The 17,965-nt window shown below is 33.9% G+C and overlaps 1 protein-coding gene and 1 non-coding gene across 2 annotated transcripts; one reads left to right on the top strand and one right to left on the bottom strand.

Annotated features, from left to right (window-relative positions):
* Nucleotides 1-3,113: 3,113 nt before the first annotated feature.
* On the bottom strand, nucleotides 3,114-5,809 carry LOC108325662 (probable indole-3-pyruvate monooxygenase YUCCA3). Its single transcript, XM_017558757.2, has 3 exons — nucleotides 4,958-5,809; nucleotides 4,387-4,758; nucleotides 3,114-3,756 (listed from the first exon to the last, which is right to left on the bottom strand). The coding sequence occupies exons 1-3, from the start codon at nucleotides 5,660-5,662 to the stop codon at nucleotides 3,529-3,531; spliced, it is 1,305 nt and encodes a 434-aa protein (XP_017414246.1). The 5' UTR covers nucleotides 5,663-5,809; the 3' UTR covers nucleotides 3,114-3,528.
* An 11,852-nt stretch (nucleotides 5,810-17,661) lies between these two features.
* Nucleotides 17,662-17,764, top strand: LOC128196045 (U12 minor spliceosomal RNA). Its single transcript, XR_008248145.1, has one exon. It is a non-coding gene; the product is annotated as a U12 minor spliceosomal RNA (small nuclear RNA).
* Nucleotides 17,765-17,965: the final 201 nt, after the last annotated feature.

Here is a 17,965-nt window from a genome sequence, read left to right on the forward strand (position 1 = left end):
GAGTTTTGGAAGATATTTCAAGTCTTAGTTACAAACTCAACTCCGAATGACATTGTTTATTTTTAGATGGAAAAGAGCGGTGCTCTTGATGAAAAGATGAGAAGGAAGACGCATAGTTCTTTGTCTTAGTTTGATATGTTTGTCATAGAAATTAGGGGGATAAATCAGAAAAAGGAACTAAAAGGTGGTAGAGAGAAGAGTAGAAGCAAATTCAATTCAAGATAGAAGAATATAGAGTACCATTATTGTAACAAAATTAGGCATATTTGGGAATATTGTGTTAAGTAAAAAAAGGACAACAAAGGCAAGAATGGCAAGTATAGAGAGAATGATCACGATGATGGTTGTGTCACCACTACTATTAGAGGTGGTGATCTTGTTCTTTTTTGTGACTATGAGTCAATTAAACTTGTAATTGTTGAGAACATATAGATTATTGATAGTGATGTACATTGCATGTTATACCGATGAAAGAGTTCTTCACATCTTACACTTCTAGTGATTTTAGAGTGTTGAAGATGGATAATGAGGGTGTGTTTAAGGTGATTGATGTTAGTGATGTTTGCTTGCAAAATAACATGAGAATACATTTGTTCCTTAAAGGAGTAAAAAATGATCATGATTCCATTTTAACTTAATCTTAGTGCATGTGCTTGATGATGATGATTAGGATAATACTTTGGTTCTAGAAAGTGGAAACTCACCAAAGGTAACTTGGTTATGGCTAGAGAAGAAAAACCAACTTATATTGGATAAAATCTTTGGTTGCTAAATACACTAAATACCATGGATATGGAGGCATCCTTGTAGCGTGGAAGACTCAGTCATATAAGTGAAAAAGGGTTAAATTGTTTAGCTAACAACGATGTTCTTCAAGGGTTAAAAAGTGCAGAATTGACGAAATATTCTCATTATATGGTTGGGAAGCAAACTAGAGTATCCTTCAAGAAGCATCCAACCTCAAGGAAGACAAATTTTTTACAATTGGTGCATTATGATGTTTGTGGTTCGTTGAAGGTAAAATCATTCAATGGTGCACTTTACTTTATTACTTTTATTGATAATTGTTTTAGAAAGTTAGGGGTCTATGCACTTCAAAGAAAGGATAAATTACTTGAAAACTTCAAAGAATTTCATGCTTTGGTCGAGAGGCAATCATGCAAGAAGTTGAAATGTATCTATACCAATATTGGTGGTAAGTATTGTGGATCCTTTGATGCTTATTACAAATAACATGATATTGCACATGAGATGACTCCTCCTAAAACTCCTCATCTGAATGATTTAGTTGAGAGGATGAACAAGACATTACTTGAGAAGGTAAAATGTATACTCTCAAATGCTAAATTACTCAATCATTTTTTAGGTGATGTACTATACACGATAATGCATTGCCAATCTTACTACTACTTTTATTTTGAACAATAAAGTGCTAGATAAAATTTGGTTTGATAAGAATGTACAAAATTTATAATTTAAGAAATTTGTTTTATAGTTTATCATATAACTTTGTTTGTGAAAACATTCTATATTTCCTTTGTTTAAAAGATATTTTATATTACTCTCATAAAAAGCAAAAAAAAAATATAAATAGCTTATAATTTAATTTAGGAATGAAATACAAATTTTTATAATAATTTAAGAATAAAAATAGCATATTTAGTGTTTTTTTAGCAGTATCAGAATATAAATGTCCACTCCCAGTTTTAGTTGGGTGTGTCTCTAGTTATTGACATTTCTCTTATACATTTTTATATTCATTTCGTTGTTACAATTAATATTGTTAAAATGGGTTAAAATCTAGGGGCCAATATAACCTATTATGAGTTCGAGTCAAGATGAGTTTTAAAAAAATTATAAATTTCAGCACACGTCAAAATTGAACCCAGCTTACTAAGAATTCTTCTCACTTGAGTTGAATCCGTGGTGAGCTAGGTTGACTAATCAATTCACCTATAAATGTTAAATTATATTAAAAAAATGAAAACCCTAAACCTAAACTCTCATACATTGTGGATTTATCCATTCAAGACTTTAGTATTATAAATAGATAAGACAATAATGATTTGATATTAGATAGTAATTTGTTTTGCATTTTTGTGCTTTTGGATTGTATTATATTTTTTATTTATTTTAGATTATATATGGAGTTTAACATCATTTTCATTTGTATTTGGATTAAAGTTTATTTAGATTTCAATTAGAAAAAAATTGTTATTTTTTTTTGGGATGGGAGAAAAAATAATTTGTAATTAAGTGAATTATTGAGTCACGTTTAACCCACCATCAGATTTAAATTTTGTAGATTGGTTAATAAGTGAGTCAGGTTGAGTTGACTCGCTAAATGACCAACCTATGATCAATCGGGCAGACCAAACTGAGTAACCCATTTCGACAGCACTTGTACAATAATTGTGTTGCATATTTTATTTATTTATTTATCTTAAAACTAAAATACTTGCTTTTGTACTTTTTTTTTCGCATATTTGAAAATGAACTTCATATGTCATTATAAAAGAGGAGCTTATATTTACCGTTTAATTTGTTTTTAATAAATTTTTTTATATCCTTGATAAAAATAATGTCCATGTTTTTTCATTAAATATTCAGTTTGGCACATTGTAAATCTCCATAGTCAATGAGCTATTTCTCTCTCTTTCTCCATTGACCACATGAATATCCCTTAAATAAGCATTAAAAATCTTACTATATGATGCAGAAGAGTCAATTTACTTGTATTTCTTTTTTCAATTTCATTCCTATCCCAAAGCATCTCTCAAATTAATTAATTTTCTTTTGACATTAGGATATCTGTCCATGTGCTTTGAAAGATGTCAATATTCATTGGGCCAATGTTGTTGGACAAAAGCCCATTAACATGTCTTGTGAATGACTTTGTCTTTGACCTAGAAACGACACCATATTATGAGGGAGAGAAAGACCATTGACTTTATTAATTAAACATAAATAATGTAATTCAACATTAATCAAGTATGAATCAATATTCCTTACAACTAAAATACAATAAACAATTACATTAAGCAAAAAAAGAAGCAAACAAGCCTCATCTTCCTTTGTACAAAATGGCCAAATTAATTTCACAGAGAGGTTTCCTTAAGGAGAGGGCTACCTTTTTTTACTACATATTTTTTTCCTAAAGAAGAGAAAGAAACAAAGCTTATTTGTGGGAGATCACACACTTACTAAATTTTCTTAAAGTTTAACTATGCATTGAGTTTTCTAGAGTTTAAAATAAATTCGGTTTTGGTATCTCAAATCATTTTAGCTATTTAAAAAAAAGTATACTCCTATACATTAACTTGAAGAAATTAAAATGAATTTGTTTTTAGAATTTGAAAAACCAAAACCGAATTCACCCTAAACTTTAGTGACTGAAAACATAGTTAAACAGGTATTGGGACTGTACTATGTTGTAAGTTATGAGCATGATCTCTTTATGTTTTGGATTGATGAGAAAGAAACAAAACAACCTCAAAATGGTTGTGATCAAAGTGAGTTTCTTGATTATTAGAAGTGTGATATGCACCTCCTGTGACGTGCTGCCACAGTTTTCCTCTTCTGTTTTGTTTCTTCTTTCCAACTCTTGGCAATGTCATGAGCCACATTAATTGCATCCAAAGATGCACCAGAAAGGCCTCTCCTTGTGAATCCAACTGCATAAAGACCACCTTTTCCCTTCCACCCATTTGGAAAAGGGTTTCTTGGAATTCCATCATTGGAAAAGAACTCATTTTCCTGATCAACCACCACACATAACATTGCATTTTAGATAACTTACACTAAGTCAAAAACTCATGCAAGTCACTGCATTTAAGTTGTTTGTCCCTAGAAGAGAAACATGATAATGTGTACTAAGCAACCAAGTACCTACAGAGATGCCTACACATTTGGAGCATTTTCAGAATTCATTGAAATTGATTCTCCCAACACACAGACACACACCTTCCCTGGTCTTTCAATAGGGCCAGAAGGCTCTGTGGGTGTCTCAGTCTTAAGGGTACACAACAACTGAGATAAACAACAGAAGAAAACTTCTACCTTTACTTTAAAAATTACTATGTAGAGTTATATTCAATCATATTATTGATTTATAACTAAATAATAATATAAAACTGTTTTTCACTCTGATATAAGATAACTGAACTAAAAAGAAAGTGTGAATAGTGGGAGAAACATGTGTTTTACTTTTACAAAGAAAAGAAAAACAAAAACCAGCTGCCAAAACTAGCAATCTAACATGGTTTTTGGTTTTATTGAGAAGGAGAGAGAAAGTTCAGGGCTAAACCCAATCCATAACTGTGAGCAAGAATCCAATGCAGGAGAAAGTGTATAGAATAAATATGAGTTGAATAAAGAAGGACTAACCTTCAACCATGATGGTACATTGCTGTGATAACCAGTGGCAAGAACCACAGAATCAATCTGAAGAACTTGGCCATCAACAAGTTCCACTTTCCCTGGCAAAAACCTTCTGATTCCAGGAACCACTTTGATTTTGCCAGATCTAATTTTCTCAAGGGCCCCAATGTCCAACACAGGGGTCTTCCCTGCAGTGTGCTTGAATTCCAAAGGACCCACAGAAGGCCTTTTCAGACCATATTTTTCAACATTCCCCAAAATCAAACGTGCCAGAATCAGCAGTATCTTATCAACCATCCACAGAGGTAACCTCTTCATCAACATCACAGCAACTTCAAAAGTAGATTTCCCAAAAACCTCTCTTGGTAAAACATGAACCTGATATATCACGAAACAAAACAAAACTATCAGATAAAATAGAAAGAACAAAATTAGAGTTTCACTTCAAGAGCATGTAACAAAAGTTTTCTATAGTGAAACTCTAATTCTGAATGTAAAGCAATAACTTAAAACACATACTGAACTACTCTATCTGAGTTATGTTCATATAAAAATGCTGAGAGTGTTTAGCACTCACCGAGCTTCTAACCACCATTGAAGGTTTTGCATTGTGGTTACATAGATCAAGCGAGACCTCCATGCCTGAATTCCCGCACCCAACAACAAGCACTTTCTGTCCAGCAAAACCCTCTCCAGATTTATACTCACAAGCATGCATGACGCGGCCACCAAAGTCTCCCAACCCTTCAAACTCAGGCACCACTTTCTCTGAGTTTTCGCCGGTGGCAACCACAAGCCACCTGCAAATGTACTCGACCTCACACTCAGCAGCTGAGGAGGGGCCTTTCCTCCTGCTGATGGTCTTGACCCTCCAAAGGCCAAAGGTCTCATCGTACTTTGCAGACTGCACTGTTTCATTGAACTGTGGGGCTATGTTGAAGTGGTTGGCATAGGACTCAAGGTAGCTTATGAACTGAAACTTTGTGGGGTACTCAGGGAAGTCCTCAGGGAAAGGGAAGTTTGGAAGCTGGCAGAACTGTTTGGGGAGGTGAAGCTTGAGGCGATCGTAGGTGCGGTTTTGCCAGAGAGAGGCAATGCAGTTTGCTCTCTCAAGGATTATGAATGGAACACCTTGGTCTTTGAGGCCTGCAGCCACTGCAAGACCCGAAGGACCAGCACCTACTATCACAGGTCCGTTCACCCAAATGCAACGCCTTGAGAAGAGATCCTCAGGGTCGAAGTTCTGAACCATTGGGGCCATGTTGAGACAAATGTCATGCATTTTTTGTTGGCTTGAGACAACCTTTGATTTGTGTGAAACAGTGTTCTTTAGAGGTGAAGAGTATGTTGAGTGGATTGATGGTGACAGAGGGTGATGAAATTGACTTTTGATGAAGGATATGTGTGAAGAGAAAGATAGAGAGAAAAGAGATTTATAGTTGAATTGAGGAGTGAAGAGGGTGAAGGGAACCATGAAGGGTATAAATAGGGAAAGGGTGGAGAGTTCAGAGCAGCATGTGTATGGAGATATCTAATCATTGAGGAATCAGATTAGACTCTACACAATAAACTACTTTCATAATAATAATAATACTTTATAATTGCATCCATATTTTATTTACCGCTTAATATAAAATGTATACTACTAAAATATATATTTTAATTCATAATTTAATTAATTTAATTAAAATATTCAACTGGTTTAATTAAAGTAGTATGATCTTAAAATAAATAATGAAGATTTATGTTTTCCCATCATAATTAAATAAAAATTGGTTTTTCATGTTATTTTAGAGTTGATAATTGTTAAGAAGACTTTCTAAGAGTTATATAATATTTAGATCTATTCTATTTAATATATTAGTTTAAATATGAAATTAACTATTACACTAAGTTAACCAAAATATTATACTAATTTAATCATTACGTATGTAGAGTAGATAGTTTTCTTTTGGAGTTAAATTACTTGGTTTTTTTCCTTTGGAATATGTTAATGTTTGAACATGATTTGAAATTGTCGTGCATGGAATTGGACAAAAGTTAAAGAAATTATATATGATAAATTAATTTTATTGCGTTTAAATTAAGAATTATATTTAGATGAAGGGAAAGTAAAAGTGTTTTCAGTTAAATTTAGTTAAGAAAACGTAAATGTAATTGAAAAGACGCTACAAAAGTTATGTCTCTTAAGAAAAATAAAATGAATTTGATTAGTTCGTTTATCATTTGAACAATAATAGTTAACACTACTTTATGTCATTTCATTCTATCTGTTATGATGAATATAAAGGTACATTTACATGGAGATTCTCAAATGATATGCTTGTGGGTCTCATTCTTCTTTATTACAACTAATATTTTATTTTTAAAAGCTAATCTATTCATGATATGATTTGATTGTTTAAAAGGGTAGATAAATGTACATGCAAAATATCAATTTATTATTGGAAGAGAAACCCATATGAACCCACAGGTTAAAAGGGTCATAGTATTAGTCCTAATGTTATTTTTTTTTTCATAGTTTAGATGACTGAATATTAGCATGTGCATTTTACTCTGTGTCAGGAACTAGATAGTATCAGTTTTTATAAAAAACAAATTCTATCGATTTTAAAATTTTAGATTTTTGTTATTTAGTGATTGACAATCACTTTTTGATTTTATCCTTATAAAATAGATATTAAATTTCAAATATGACAAATATTTGTATAAAGAGTTAATTATAATTTATAAGCACGAGAAGTGTTTGAGAATAAAATTTTTAATAACCTCATTGTTGATGTTATTTTTAATAAAAACTAGTTATAAATAAAATTGGGGGATACATGTCTATTAACTTATAACATATAAAAGGGTTAACTTTTTTTTTCTAATTTCACTATATTAAAATGAACATTCTAGTAATCCTTGTCAAATGCTAATCAACACAAGATTTCGACCTAATCCATCTCCATCTCCAAGGTCAACTTGTCAATTATCAAGATTTGAACAAGTAGTGCATCATTTAAGCAACTGCCACATGTTTATACTTGGTGAAAAGTTGGGCCAATTAATAGTTGATTTAGGGTTACCCTTCATAAATTTTCATGTTGAAAGGGATTGTTCATCATGGTGGCTTTTTCTTAGTTTTATACTCTAGCAAGTTCTTGGTGAAGGGAAATGAATGAAGAGAAATTTGGAAGCTTCAAATGGGGTATATATGTCACATGAATATATATACATGACGGTGATCACACATAATTATCATAATGTTGACGCCACAAAAGGTAGCAACATGTTATTAGGGTTTGTCACTTGAATTGATGGAACAAACAAATTTGGAAGTGCTATTTTCTAGTGACACCTTGCAAATAGATTGAAGGTTTTAGTGACATGAGAATACTATCCATTGAGCAAAAATTCTTCACCATCTTTGATGAATTCAATTTCTTGTTTTGCTCATTTTTCTAGAGAGTTCAAAATGATTATCTAATAACTTTTCAAGTTCCAACATGGAATGTATAATGATACTCGTTAAAGCGACAAGGTTTGTATTCAAAATCGACTGAAGAAAGCCTTAGTTCTCACTGTCCCCAAAGAACTTCAGGTAGTTTTTTCTATAATTGTTCTTTTTTACTTTATTTATTTATTTATTTTAAACCCAAGAATTCTAATTATTTCAAATTCACGTGAAAGAACCATTTGTTCAGTTTTTCGAGAAAGGATAAGATTTACTTTCCTTCTTTATTTAGTAGTGTTCTACTTTGAAAGGAGGATAAAATAATATGTAAGACACAATCTTTCTAAATCAAATAAAAGCAAGAAATTTTCTCTGGCATAAAAATAGATATAAATAGTTACTACAAAAAAAAACACAATTATATACAACCAAAATTCATATATAATTTCCAAAATTCGTATATAAAGTGATGTTATATACGAACGATCAAAAATTCATATATAATTGGAGTGTAAATAAGATTTTATATGGATATATCCGTATATAAGTTATATACGGATGATCCATATATAAGTTATATACAGATCATCCGTATATAAGTTATATATGGATCATCTGTATATAAGTTATATACGGATCATTTATATATAAGTTATATATAATTTTTTTCCATTTATGTGAATAACAGACCTGCGCATATCCAAACAGACAAATCACATATAAAAAACCTCAACCAATTCACAAGACCTGTCCATTATATCCATTCAAACATTTGACATATGAATTAAGTCTTAAAACCCACAAACAAGCATTTAACATTAATCATAATAGGGAAGTTTACATAATTTTTAATTAGCATAAGTTCAAATAACATCAAATAAGTTCTTGAGGGAATAAGTTTGAGTTATAGATGCCCTACTTCTAAAAAGATAACTAGTAATCTCGATAAACATTTCCATCTTCTGGATGGTTCGTTACTTGTTGTGGTTGTTGTGGTTGAACATTAGTTTGTGGCTGATCTTGGGATTGAAGAAATTGTTGTGCAATTGTGACTGTAGGAGGCGGAAGGTACTGCATCATGACGCCAATAAAGCCTTGAAATTGAGAGGTCATCTGTCGAAGTTGGTCATCATGGGTTGATACTCGTGTTTGGAGGTTAAAAATGTCCTCTACAATCGGTTGTTGAGAAGAAGATGTTTGTGTCTGTTGTATGTAACTATTGACACAGTCATCTTGAGCAATGATGTTTTCAATGCCGTATACATGTCCTTTGTACCTTCCACCCGCAACCTCCAACCAACATTGGTTCCTCAATCTTTCCTCCTCTGTAGGGTCTAGGGGAGTACATGCTGAAGCACCAACAAATGTAGTCTCAGATCTTATTTCAGAAAATCTTGCTTGAAATTGTTCCTGTTAAATGAATAGATGATTATCGTTAAATAGATAGACCTAACTAAGATTTAAAACATAATAAAGAATATAATAGAGTTAGTAGAAAGTAACATGTGTCCGCCTAGACCTTTCATCGACAAATTATCTTGTTGATTGACGAATATGTGTTTGCTGAAATATTTCATCGACATGCACTGACCGACCAAGCTCTTGTGACTGCAAGCAAACAGAATATAAGTTGTTAACAACAAATATTTTTAAAGTTTATTATGACTAGAAATTAAAAAATAAATGTAGATGTCATCATACCAGACGAATAGCGTGCTCATGCACGCTAATGGATCCTCTAGTGTGCAAACAACCACCCTTGTTAGATGTCCTGTTCTTCTTGGTCGTTTCACACTTCTATCTATAAAGTGGCATGTTCCACTTGTCCAAAAGATCATTCCAAACACTATCCCCATCCAATTAGGTTTTTTCCCTTCTGTTCGAGCTTTTCTAAACACCTCTGATAATCTATGAGATGCTTTGGTGTGAATTTTTTTCTTTTTACCTTTTCCTCATGCTCACTCCTCCATGAAACTTTTCTCTGTTATTACAACTAATAGGTTAGGTTTACATTGATATAAAAAGATAGCAGAAAATAGTTTCCATGATTGAGGTAGTTTCCATGCTTCAAAACTTTGCATGTATATAGCCAGCAGAAAAAAATTGGGACTGTTTTTATTTTATCTTTTTAACCATTTGCTCACCAAACAACATTCTGGTATGTAAAGAACTGATAGGGTTGGCATCAAATCATACCCAAAAGTATATATTTTGGACCATTTGCTCTAATATAGTTAGATGGAATTGAACATACAATGAACTAATTTTGTTTTGCTTTCTTATTTCCCTTTTCTATAAGTACTTAAATAGAACATCACATAAACATATATTTCTCAATAGCTATCTCAAGAAATACAGGGTGTCAATTCAATATTTCTCTCTTTTCGATTGTTCAACACTCCCTAAGGAAGTTAAGACCTGATTGGCAAATTTGAAATTCTATAAATAATACTCTAGAAAACATAACATGTTATCACTAAGCCATTTAGAATGACTGCAAGTAATTCCATGCAGGAAAAGAGAACAACCAGACAAAACCAAACACATAAACTCATACTACAATGGCTTTTTACAACGGTTTATTGAAATTTAAAGCAAGCACTAACTAATAGTTGTTGATTCTTGAGATATATCAAAGTCTCTACAACCAAGTTTTATGTCTTGAGAAAAACTTAATAACAGTCCAAATTCACTGAAATAATGAAGACATCGAAGTTGATCCAGAGACTTAAACCACAAACTTAGATGGCGATAAAAGGGTTGAAATTGGAAACACAAAAAATAAAACCTTTATGTATAGATTAATTTAAGGCTTAAATAACTTTTTGGTCCTCATAAAACTATAACATTTTGATATAAAACTATAGTAGTGTACACAATGTATATAAAACTACTGTAACAATAAAGTTTTAGAAAACTAAAAATGATACTTCAACATAATCATATCTAAATCAGAAAAGGAAAACTCAAAACAGAAAAGAAATATATTAGTGAATTCAAATGATCAAAGATAAAGAAAAACTGGTTGACACTGCCCTGCCACATATACAACCATTTAAAATAAGTTGTGGTACATAATGTAAATTTTTATTCAAACACAAGTATACCTTAAAACGCTCAAAGAAAAGACCTCTTTCTTTCTGAGGGATTTATGTCAGCCATGGCTCATCAAATTGTTGCTTGATGGTGGTTGTGATTGCTTTGGATGTCGTTTTTGTTGGATAAAACCTATACCAAAATAAAAGTCAAATATTAGAATAATACATTATACAATTGTAGCAACATTAAATTGATTTTGTACATTAAATTATTATCTAAAATGTTTGTTACCCTCCTCAACAGGTGTAATGATTGGACGAGAGTGGGAAACATCTTCAAACTCATTAGCGGCTGAACTTGAATGTGGACCTGCATCTACTGTACGAGGTGATGGTGCAATATTTGTGGGAGTTGTTGGGTTAGAACCAACATGGGGGGAGAGTGATGTCCATTGATCAACAACAACTTGTTCTAGACTAGGTGTGAAGGCAAGAACTTCCAATGAAGGTGGAATAAATGGTGGAGTAGGTGTGAAGCCAGGAACTTGAAATGGTGGTGGAACAGATCTACCAGTGGAGGTAGAGGTAGGTGTAAAGGTAGAGGTAGGTGTAGATGGCTGCGTACTTGAAACATTGACATTATTTAAACGGGACAACAACTTCACCACATAAGATTTCTTCTTCCCCTTCTCATTATCTGATTTTCCTGAAGGTGGAAGAGGAGGGTCACAACCACCTGATGCCATATTCTTGAACAAAAAAACAAAATTGTTGGGTGAATATACTTCTTAGAATTGAATGGAAAGGAAAAGTAAGAGAAGAAGATGATGATGATGCAAAAGTATGGGATAAGAAATTGGAACTTGGGATAATATTCTCTTCTTCCCTTTAATTTTGTGGAAGGGTATTTACTATTCAGGAATAATGGTGGGACGATGCAGTTGTGATGAGCACATGATTCAACTTTTTATCCACACAAAAGCATTGTAGCAAAAAATAAAAAAATTATGCATCTTTGTGGCAGCAACAATAATGAGGGCAAATAGAATCATGAAAATAACTACTCAAACACAAAGGGTCTTGGTATAACATGCAAATTGCAATTAGATAAATGATTTCATCACTTTTTCTTTCTCCCATCTAACATATGTCACATAGAAATTGATAGATGGGTGCACCAAAGAGAGAAAGAGAGGATTTTTGCATAATTCATTTTTTCTGTTGAATGTTTGTACCATGATCAAAATATGACAATATTTTCAACAAGTTCCTAAATACACCAACACAACCTAACTCTATTCACTGCTAGAACTGTTAAATGAATCTTCGTCCTCATCTTCACTTTGTCCTCCTTCATTGCATTCTTCTTCCGATTCACTTGTTTCTTCATCCATATACCCTTCAACTGATGGTACATTGTTGGGGTCCACTCCTTCAAGACCGGCTTCTATATCTTGCAATCAGATAACTTCTTGAACTTCAATTATGTCATTAACATGTGACATTTCCTCCACTTGGTTTGACACTTCGGCTTCTACCTCATTAGAATCTATACGACCTCGAGGCTTGGTCTTTATTGCAACACATCAACCCCGTTTGTCCGTGCGTGATGCAGGATATGGTACATAATACACTTGTTCTACATTATGTGCAATTATAAAAGGATCAAACAAAACATATCTTTTATCCATTCAAATATCCACAATGCCATACTTTGAATCTACTCTTGTCCCTATTCTTGATGGATCAAACCAATCATAATAAAATAATACAATCTTCTTGTTAACAATATTTTTGATCCCCGGCAACGGCGTCAAAAACTTGTTGATGGATTGGCAAGTGTATCAAATCGCACAAGTAATATAAAATGGTAAGACCAAGTATCGTATCCCAGAGGACTCTCGGCACTAAACAGTTGTGTGATAACTCGATTAATTAAGACTTAAATAAAACAAGATTGTTGGATTCAAATGCAAAGACATAAACTTAAATATGAATGCAAATTGATCAATAGTAAAGTAACACATAGATGAACAGATGTGGTTTAATATGAGATGAATATGTTGTTAGGGTTTGATTTCACCAAGTTTACTCTCATGTATATAAGAATTCTTCTTTTTATATTAATGTTAACGTCACTCACTAAATTACTTAGAACCCGATCCCTCGGCGCAATAAGCCTGCCTTAATTCCTAGTTCGTGCAATTCCTAGCATTCCTAGAAAATTAAGTCTAAAGATCAAGAGCTTAAGACGACCAAGTACTCATACCCTCATCCTTGAGAAATATTACCCTTGGGAGAATTCAACAAGAACCTGAATTGTAAGGAACCTCCCGGCACCCATGCAATTCATAAATCATGCTACTAAATGAGTTAAATAGAGCAAACATTAAAACAGATGAATTCCCTAACAGATAATGAAAAAGCATATAAATTAAGAATCAATCCAAATACATAAGAGTTCACAAGGTTACATCATCCCCCAACAACAAATAGAGTTTAGTTCCCCATAGACATGGATAAACTATATGAATAATGGAAAAGCATGAGATAGTGAAACCCTAAGAGTAGGAGAGGAAGCTCCCGCCTCCAGATCTGCCTTTAGAGAGTAGAAGAGTGTGATGTTGTGTTGCTCCAGCCAGAGATACAAAACCTAGAGTGCTTGGGTCCTTTAAATAAAGTCAGAAAGAGTAGAAATAGGGTCCGGTCCAAAAGAGTCAAAACAGAGCAAAAACTGGGCCGAATCTGCGACGCACGGATCTCGGGTGCCCCATTTAGGGTGCCCGAGCGGTGGACGATCCTCATGTAGGTCTTGAGCCTTCAATTGGTCGCCTAGGCTTTGGGGGCCGCCGCTCGGGCGGCCTAGGAGGGCGCCCAGGCGATGGACGTCGATTTTCCTAGGCTTAAGCCTCTAGATAGGGCACCCAAGCTTCATGCGGTTCCTCCTTTAGGTGCTTTTCTAGGCCTTTTTGAGATCTAACTCATTAGCACTTCATCTTTGCTTTCCGCATTCTCTCATTACCTATCAAAACAAGGGAAATTAGTCATAAAATCATCAAATTCAACCTCAACTCTCTTATTCACACAACTTAATGAAAAAACATGAGTCCAAGCAAGTTTCTAAGTGAAAAAGGGTGTATTTAGTATCAAAATTACATCACAAATAACAGTATTTTCAACCGTTAACACTTCTTTTCAATGGTTGAGGTATTGTACTCGAGCTCATATATGTGCTTAATGACACCATAGAAATTATCTTCACCCCCTTCTGTAAGGCCTTTAACATGAACCCCATTATTTATCGTCCTCTTGCCCTTGCTCCATGTGGGTATGAAATGTATATCCATTCACAAATTAGGTATGTCATTCCTTTACACATCTTAAAGGACCAAGTGATAAATCTCTAAGATGTTGGTTTCTGACACTTAAAGGATCGTTATGAACCTACAACCACAAAATATATGAACCTATTCAATATAATTAAATGAATAAATATGTGAATGACAAATGAGTGGGGAAGAATTTCATAAGTCATACTTGATCCTTGAACCACAACGGGAAGTTTGCATGTATGTGTCAAACTGTTTGACTCAGAAAGTTGATAGGTATGTAAGAATGGGTTGTCCACATGTATGACGATATTCGGTCAATATCAATTTAATAGATAAAAACAAAAACTTAAGAAAAACATTTTATTTGGAGCCTTACTCAAGATAAGGTTGAACTTCATTGCAATTGATCAAGACATGGACATGAGCTGATCTCAATTCTTCGTCACTTAGCCAATGAGTTAATTCCCTCTCGGAATGACGACCAGCTTGGTTAAACACTGATAATGTTGTCCTTTAAATTTCAATCTCTACTTCATTTCTATTGCTTTGTGGTGTTAACATAAAGTTCTTGAAATAGTGGGAACAAAAATGATTTGTTTCTTTGTGCAAATATGATGTGCAAATAGATCCTTCAACCCTAGCTTTATTCTTTACTGAACGTTTAGCTTATCCCATGAACCTACAATTTTGAAAGTCGTATGTTACGATCATGAAATATGGCATCTAAGATCAATAGTACAACATGATATTCTCACCTTTCGAATGGGTACATCCACCTATATTGGACAGGTCCACCAAGTCTTGCCTCATATGGAAGATGTATAGGGAGATGTTCCATAGAATCAAAGAATGAGGGGGGGAATATTCTCTCCATCTTGCAAAGAATGATTGGAATGTTTTCTTCCATCTTCTGAAGGTTATCCTTATTTAATGTCGTAGATCACAAATCTTTGAAGAAATGACTAACTTCTGTAATTGGATTTATAACATGAACTGGTAAAGAACTAAACGCTATAGGAAGTAAATATTCCATAAACACATGACAGTCATGGTTTTTCATCCCAATGAGCTTTCCCCTATTCACATCAACACACCTTAACAAGTTAGAAGAATATCCGTCAGACATCCTATGATCTTTTACCCAATGACGGACTTGTTTTGTTTGGTCTGCTGAAAGTGTATAATTTGTTTTTGGCTTGTACATCTTTCCATTACTATGACTTTTTAGCTCCAAATCTTTTCGTCTACAATACAAAGTTAAATCCATTCGGACCTTGTCATTGTCTTTTGTCTTCCCCCCAACATTCATCACAGTATTGAAGATATTGTCAAAGAAATCTTTCTCAATGTGCATGAAATCAAGATTATGCCTTAACAAATTATCCTTCCAATAGGGTAGATCTCAAAAGAGACTTCTTTTTGTCCAATTATGTCACTCACCATATCCATCTATTTTTGGTGCACCATTATCAGTTACTTTAGGATAACCATTGACTATATTCCAAACTTCTGTTCCAGCAGATATGGGGGCGCATCATCCATGTCTACTTTCCGCTTCTTGAAAGCATTCCTATTCCTTCTAAATGCATAGTCATTTGGTAAAAACCTCCGATAGGAGTCAAACCACGAATTTTTTTGTCCATGATATAATCTAAAAGCCTTTGTATACTCCATGCAATGTGGACATGCCAGTTTACCATGAGTGCTCCAACCAGACAACATTCCATAAGTAGAAAAATCATTAATTGTCCACATTAGCATCGCCCTCATGTTAAAGTTTTGTCGTCTTGAAATATCGTATGTTAGGACACCATTCCATAACTTTTTCAAGTCATCTATCAAGGGCTCTAGATATACATCAATGCCTACCTTTGGATTGAATGGCCCCGGAATGAGACAAGTCAAAAACATGTAGGGTTTAGACATGCACATATTTGGAGGAAGATTGTACGGCGTCACAATTACTGGCCAACATGAATATGGTATATTTGATGCCTACACATATGGGTTAAAACCATCAGATCATAAACCAAGGCGAACATTGCGTGGCTCAATGGCAAAATCAGGATGTACTCTATCAAAGTGCTTCCATGCCTCTCCATCGCATGGATGACGCAAAACACCATTTGACGACCTGTTGTGATGGTGCCATGTCATTTCTGTTGTAGTTTCTGTTGAGGCATACATTCTTTGGAGTCTTGGAATTATTAGCAAATAGAACATGGATTTAACAGGAACTTGTTTTTTAGAACTTGCTCCTATCTTATGTTGTTGATACCTTGGCTTCCCACAAAATTTGCATTCAACCAACGCTCTATCATTCTTACCATATTCATTAACATAGAATAGCATGCAACCATTCACGCAACAATCAATCCTCTACGACTGTAATCCTATCTTCGACACTATCTTTTTTGCATCGTAGTAAGTTTTCGGCAAACCAGATTTGATGGGTGTTACATCCACAAGCATTTTTTCAAAAAAAATCTATGTATTGGTTAGGAATATTGCAATTCGACTTGCAAGCCAAAAGCCTCACACACATTGATAATTTGGAGTCCGATGCTTCTTCATACAAAGGCGTATTTGCCTCCAACAAAAGGTTATAAAACCTTTGAGTTTCTTCATTTGGAGCCTTTTCCATGTTAGAAGAATTTGATGCTTGCAAGGGTTGTCTTTGCATAAGAGCATCATGCACCATGTCTTCCATCGTCATAACTTGTTCATTTGGTTCACCTTCTGTCTCCACACCCCTCCAAGTGACATCATTATCTAAATCAGGTTCTGCCATGGTTTCCCCATGATCCTCCCAAATGAAATAATTAGGCTTGAAACCATTTTTGTAGAGGTGAACCTTGACAACTCTTTCATGCAGAATCTTTGTACAATCACACTTTAAACATGGACATCGAAGTCCCTCATCTCTTTGATAACGTTCTTGTTCACAAGCTTTACTTTATAAACTCTTCAACACCCAATACAAAAGACTCTTTCAAAGCACCTCTTCCTCTATAACACCTATCGTACATCCATGAACGATTTGGTGGAGCATGATCCATGTTCTGTATACATACCAATTAACGAAAAATTAGCCAGTAGTTAATACCAGGCTAAATTAATTATGTGTTACAAGTTTTCCTTCAAGGATAAGTAATAAGAAAGTTTAGGTAACTCATGAAACCCGTTTAGCGTGGGTTTATGCTACCACACCTGTAGCTGAATGCAAAGGTATTATTTCATTTAAGAATCTCTACATGTTGTCCATACACATTTTTTTGAAAATCAAGTTGGTTTGATAACTTCATCTCTTATAGTAAACAAATAACAAATAAATAGATGACAAAAGTAGAAAAGAAAATGGCCTTCTCTGTCTTTAAAAGTGTCATCTACATTTGTAGAATGCACATCAATTGGTACTTGTACAGACTCAACATCTAGTATATAAACATGAAGAAACTGTGTTTGTTAAACCTTGCCTTAAATTAATGAGTAAGGAAAACAAACCAAGCAGTGGGAGCTGCTAGCAGCACTCATTATGATGTACACGAATTTTTGAAAGGGTTATAGGCTGCCTTTGAGCTGCTGCTTACAAATGCTACTTAACTGATTAAAATTCTTTTTGGAAAAATCCAATTTTTATACCTAGGAAGACCATGAGTACAGTGAAAAGATATGGTTTATTTGGCAGGGAGTAGTATGGAGAGTAAGCAGAAAATTGGCAGGAAGTGTGTGCGTGCAGAGAGGTAGGTTCTGGACTAGTGTGGATTGTTTCCCCC

Source organism: Vigna angularis, chromosome 3, assembly GCF_016808095.1.
Source record: "Vigna angularis cultivar LongXiaoDou No.4 chromosome 3, ASM1680809v1, whole genome shotgun sequence".
Classification (NCBI taxonomy): domain Eukaryota; kingdom Viridiplantae; phylum Streptophyta; class Magnoliopsida; order Fabales; family Fabaceae; genus Vigna; species Vigna angularis.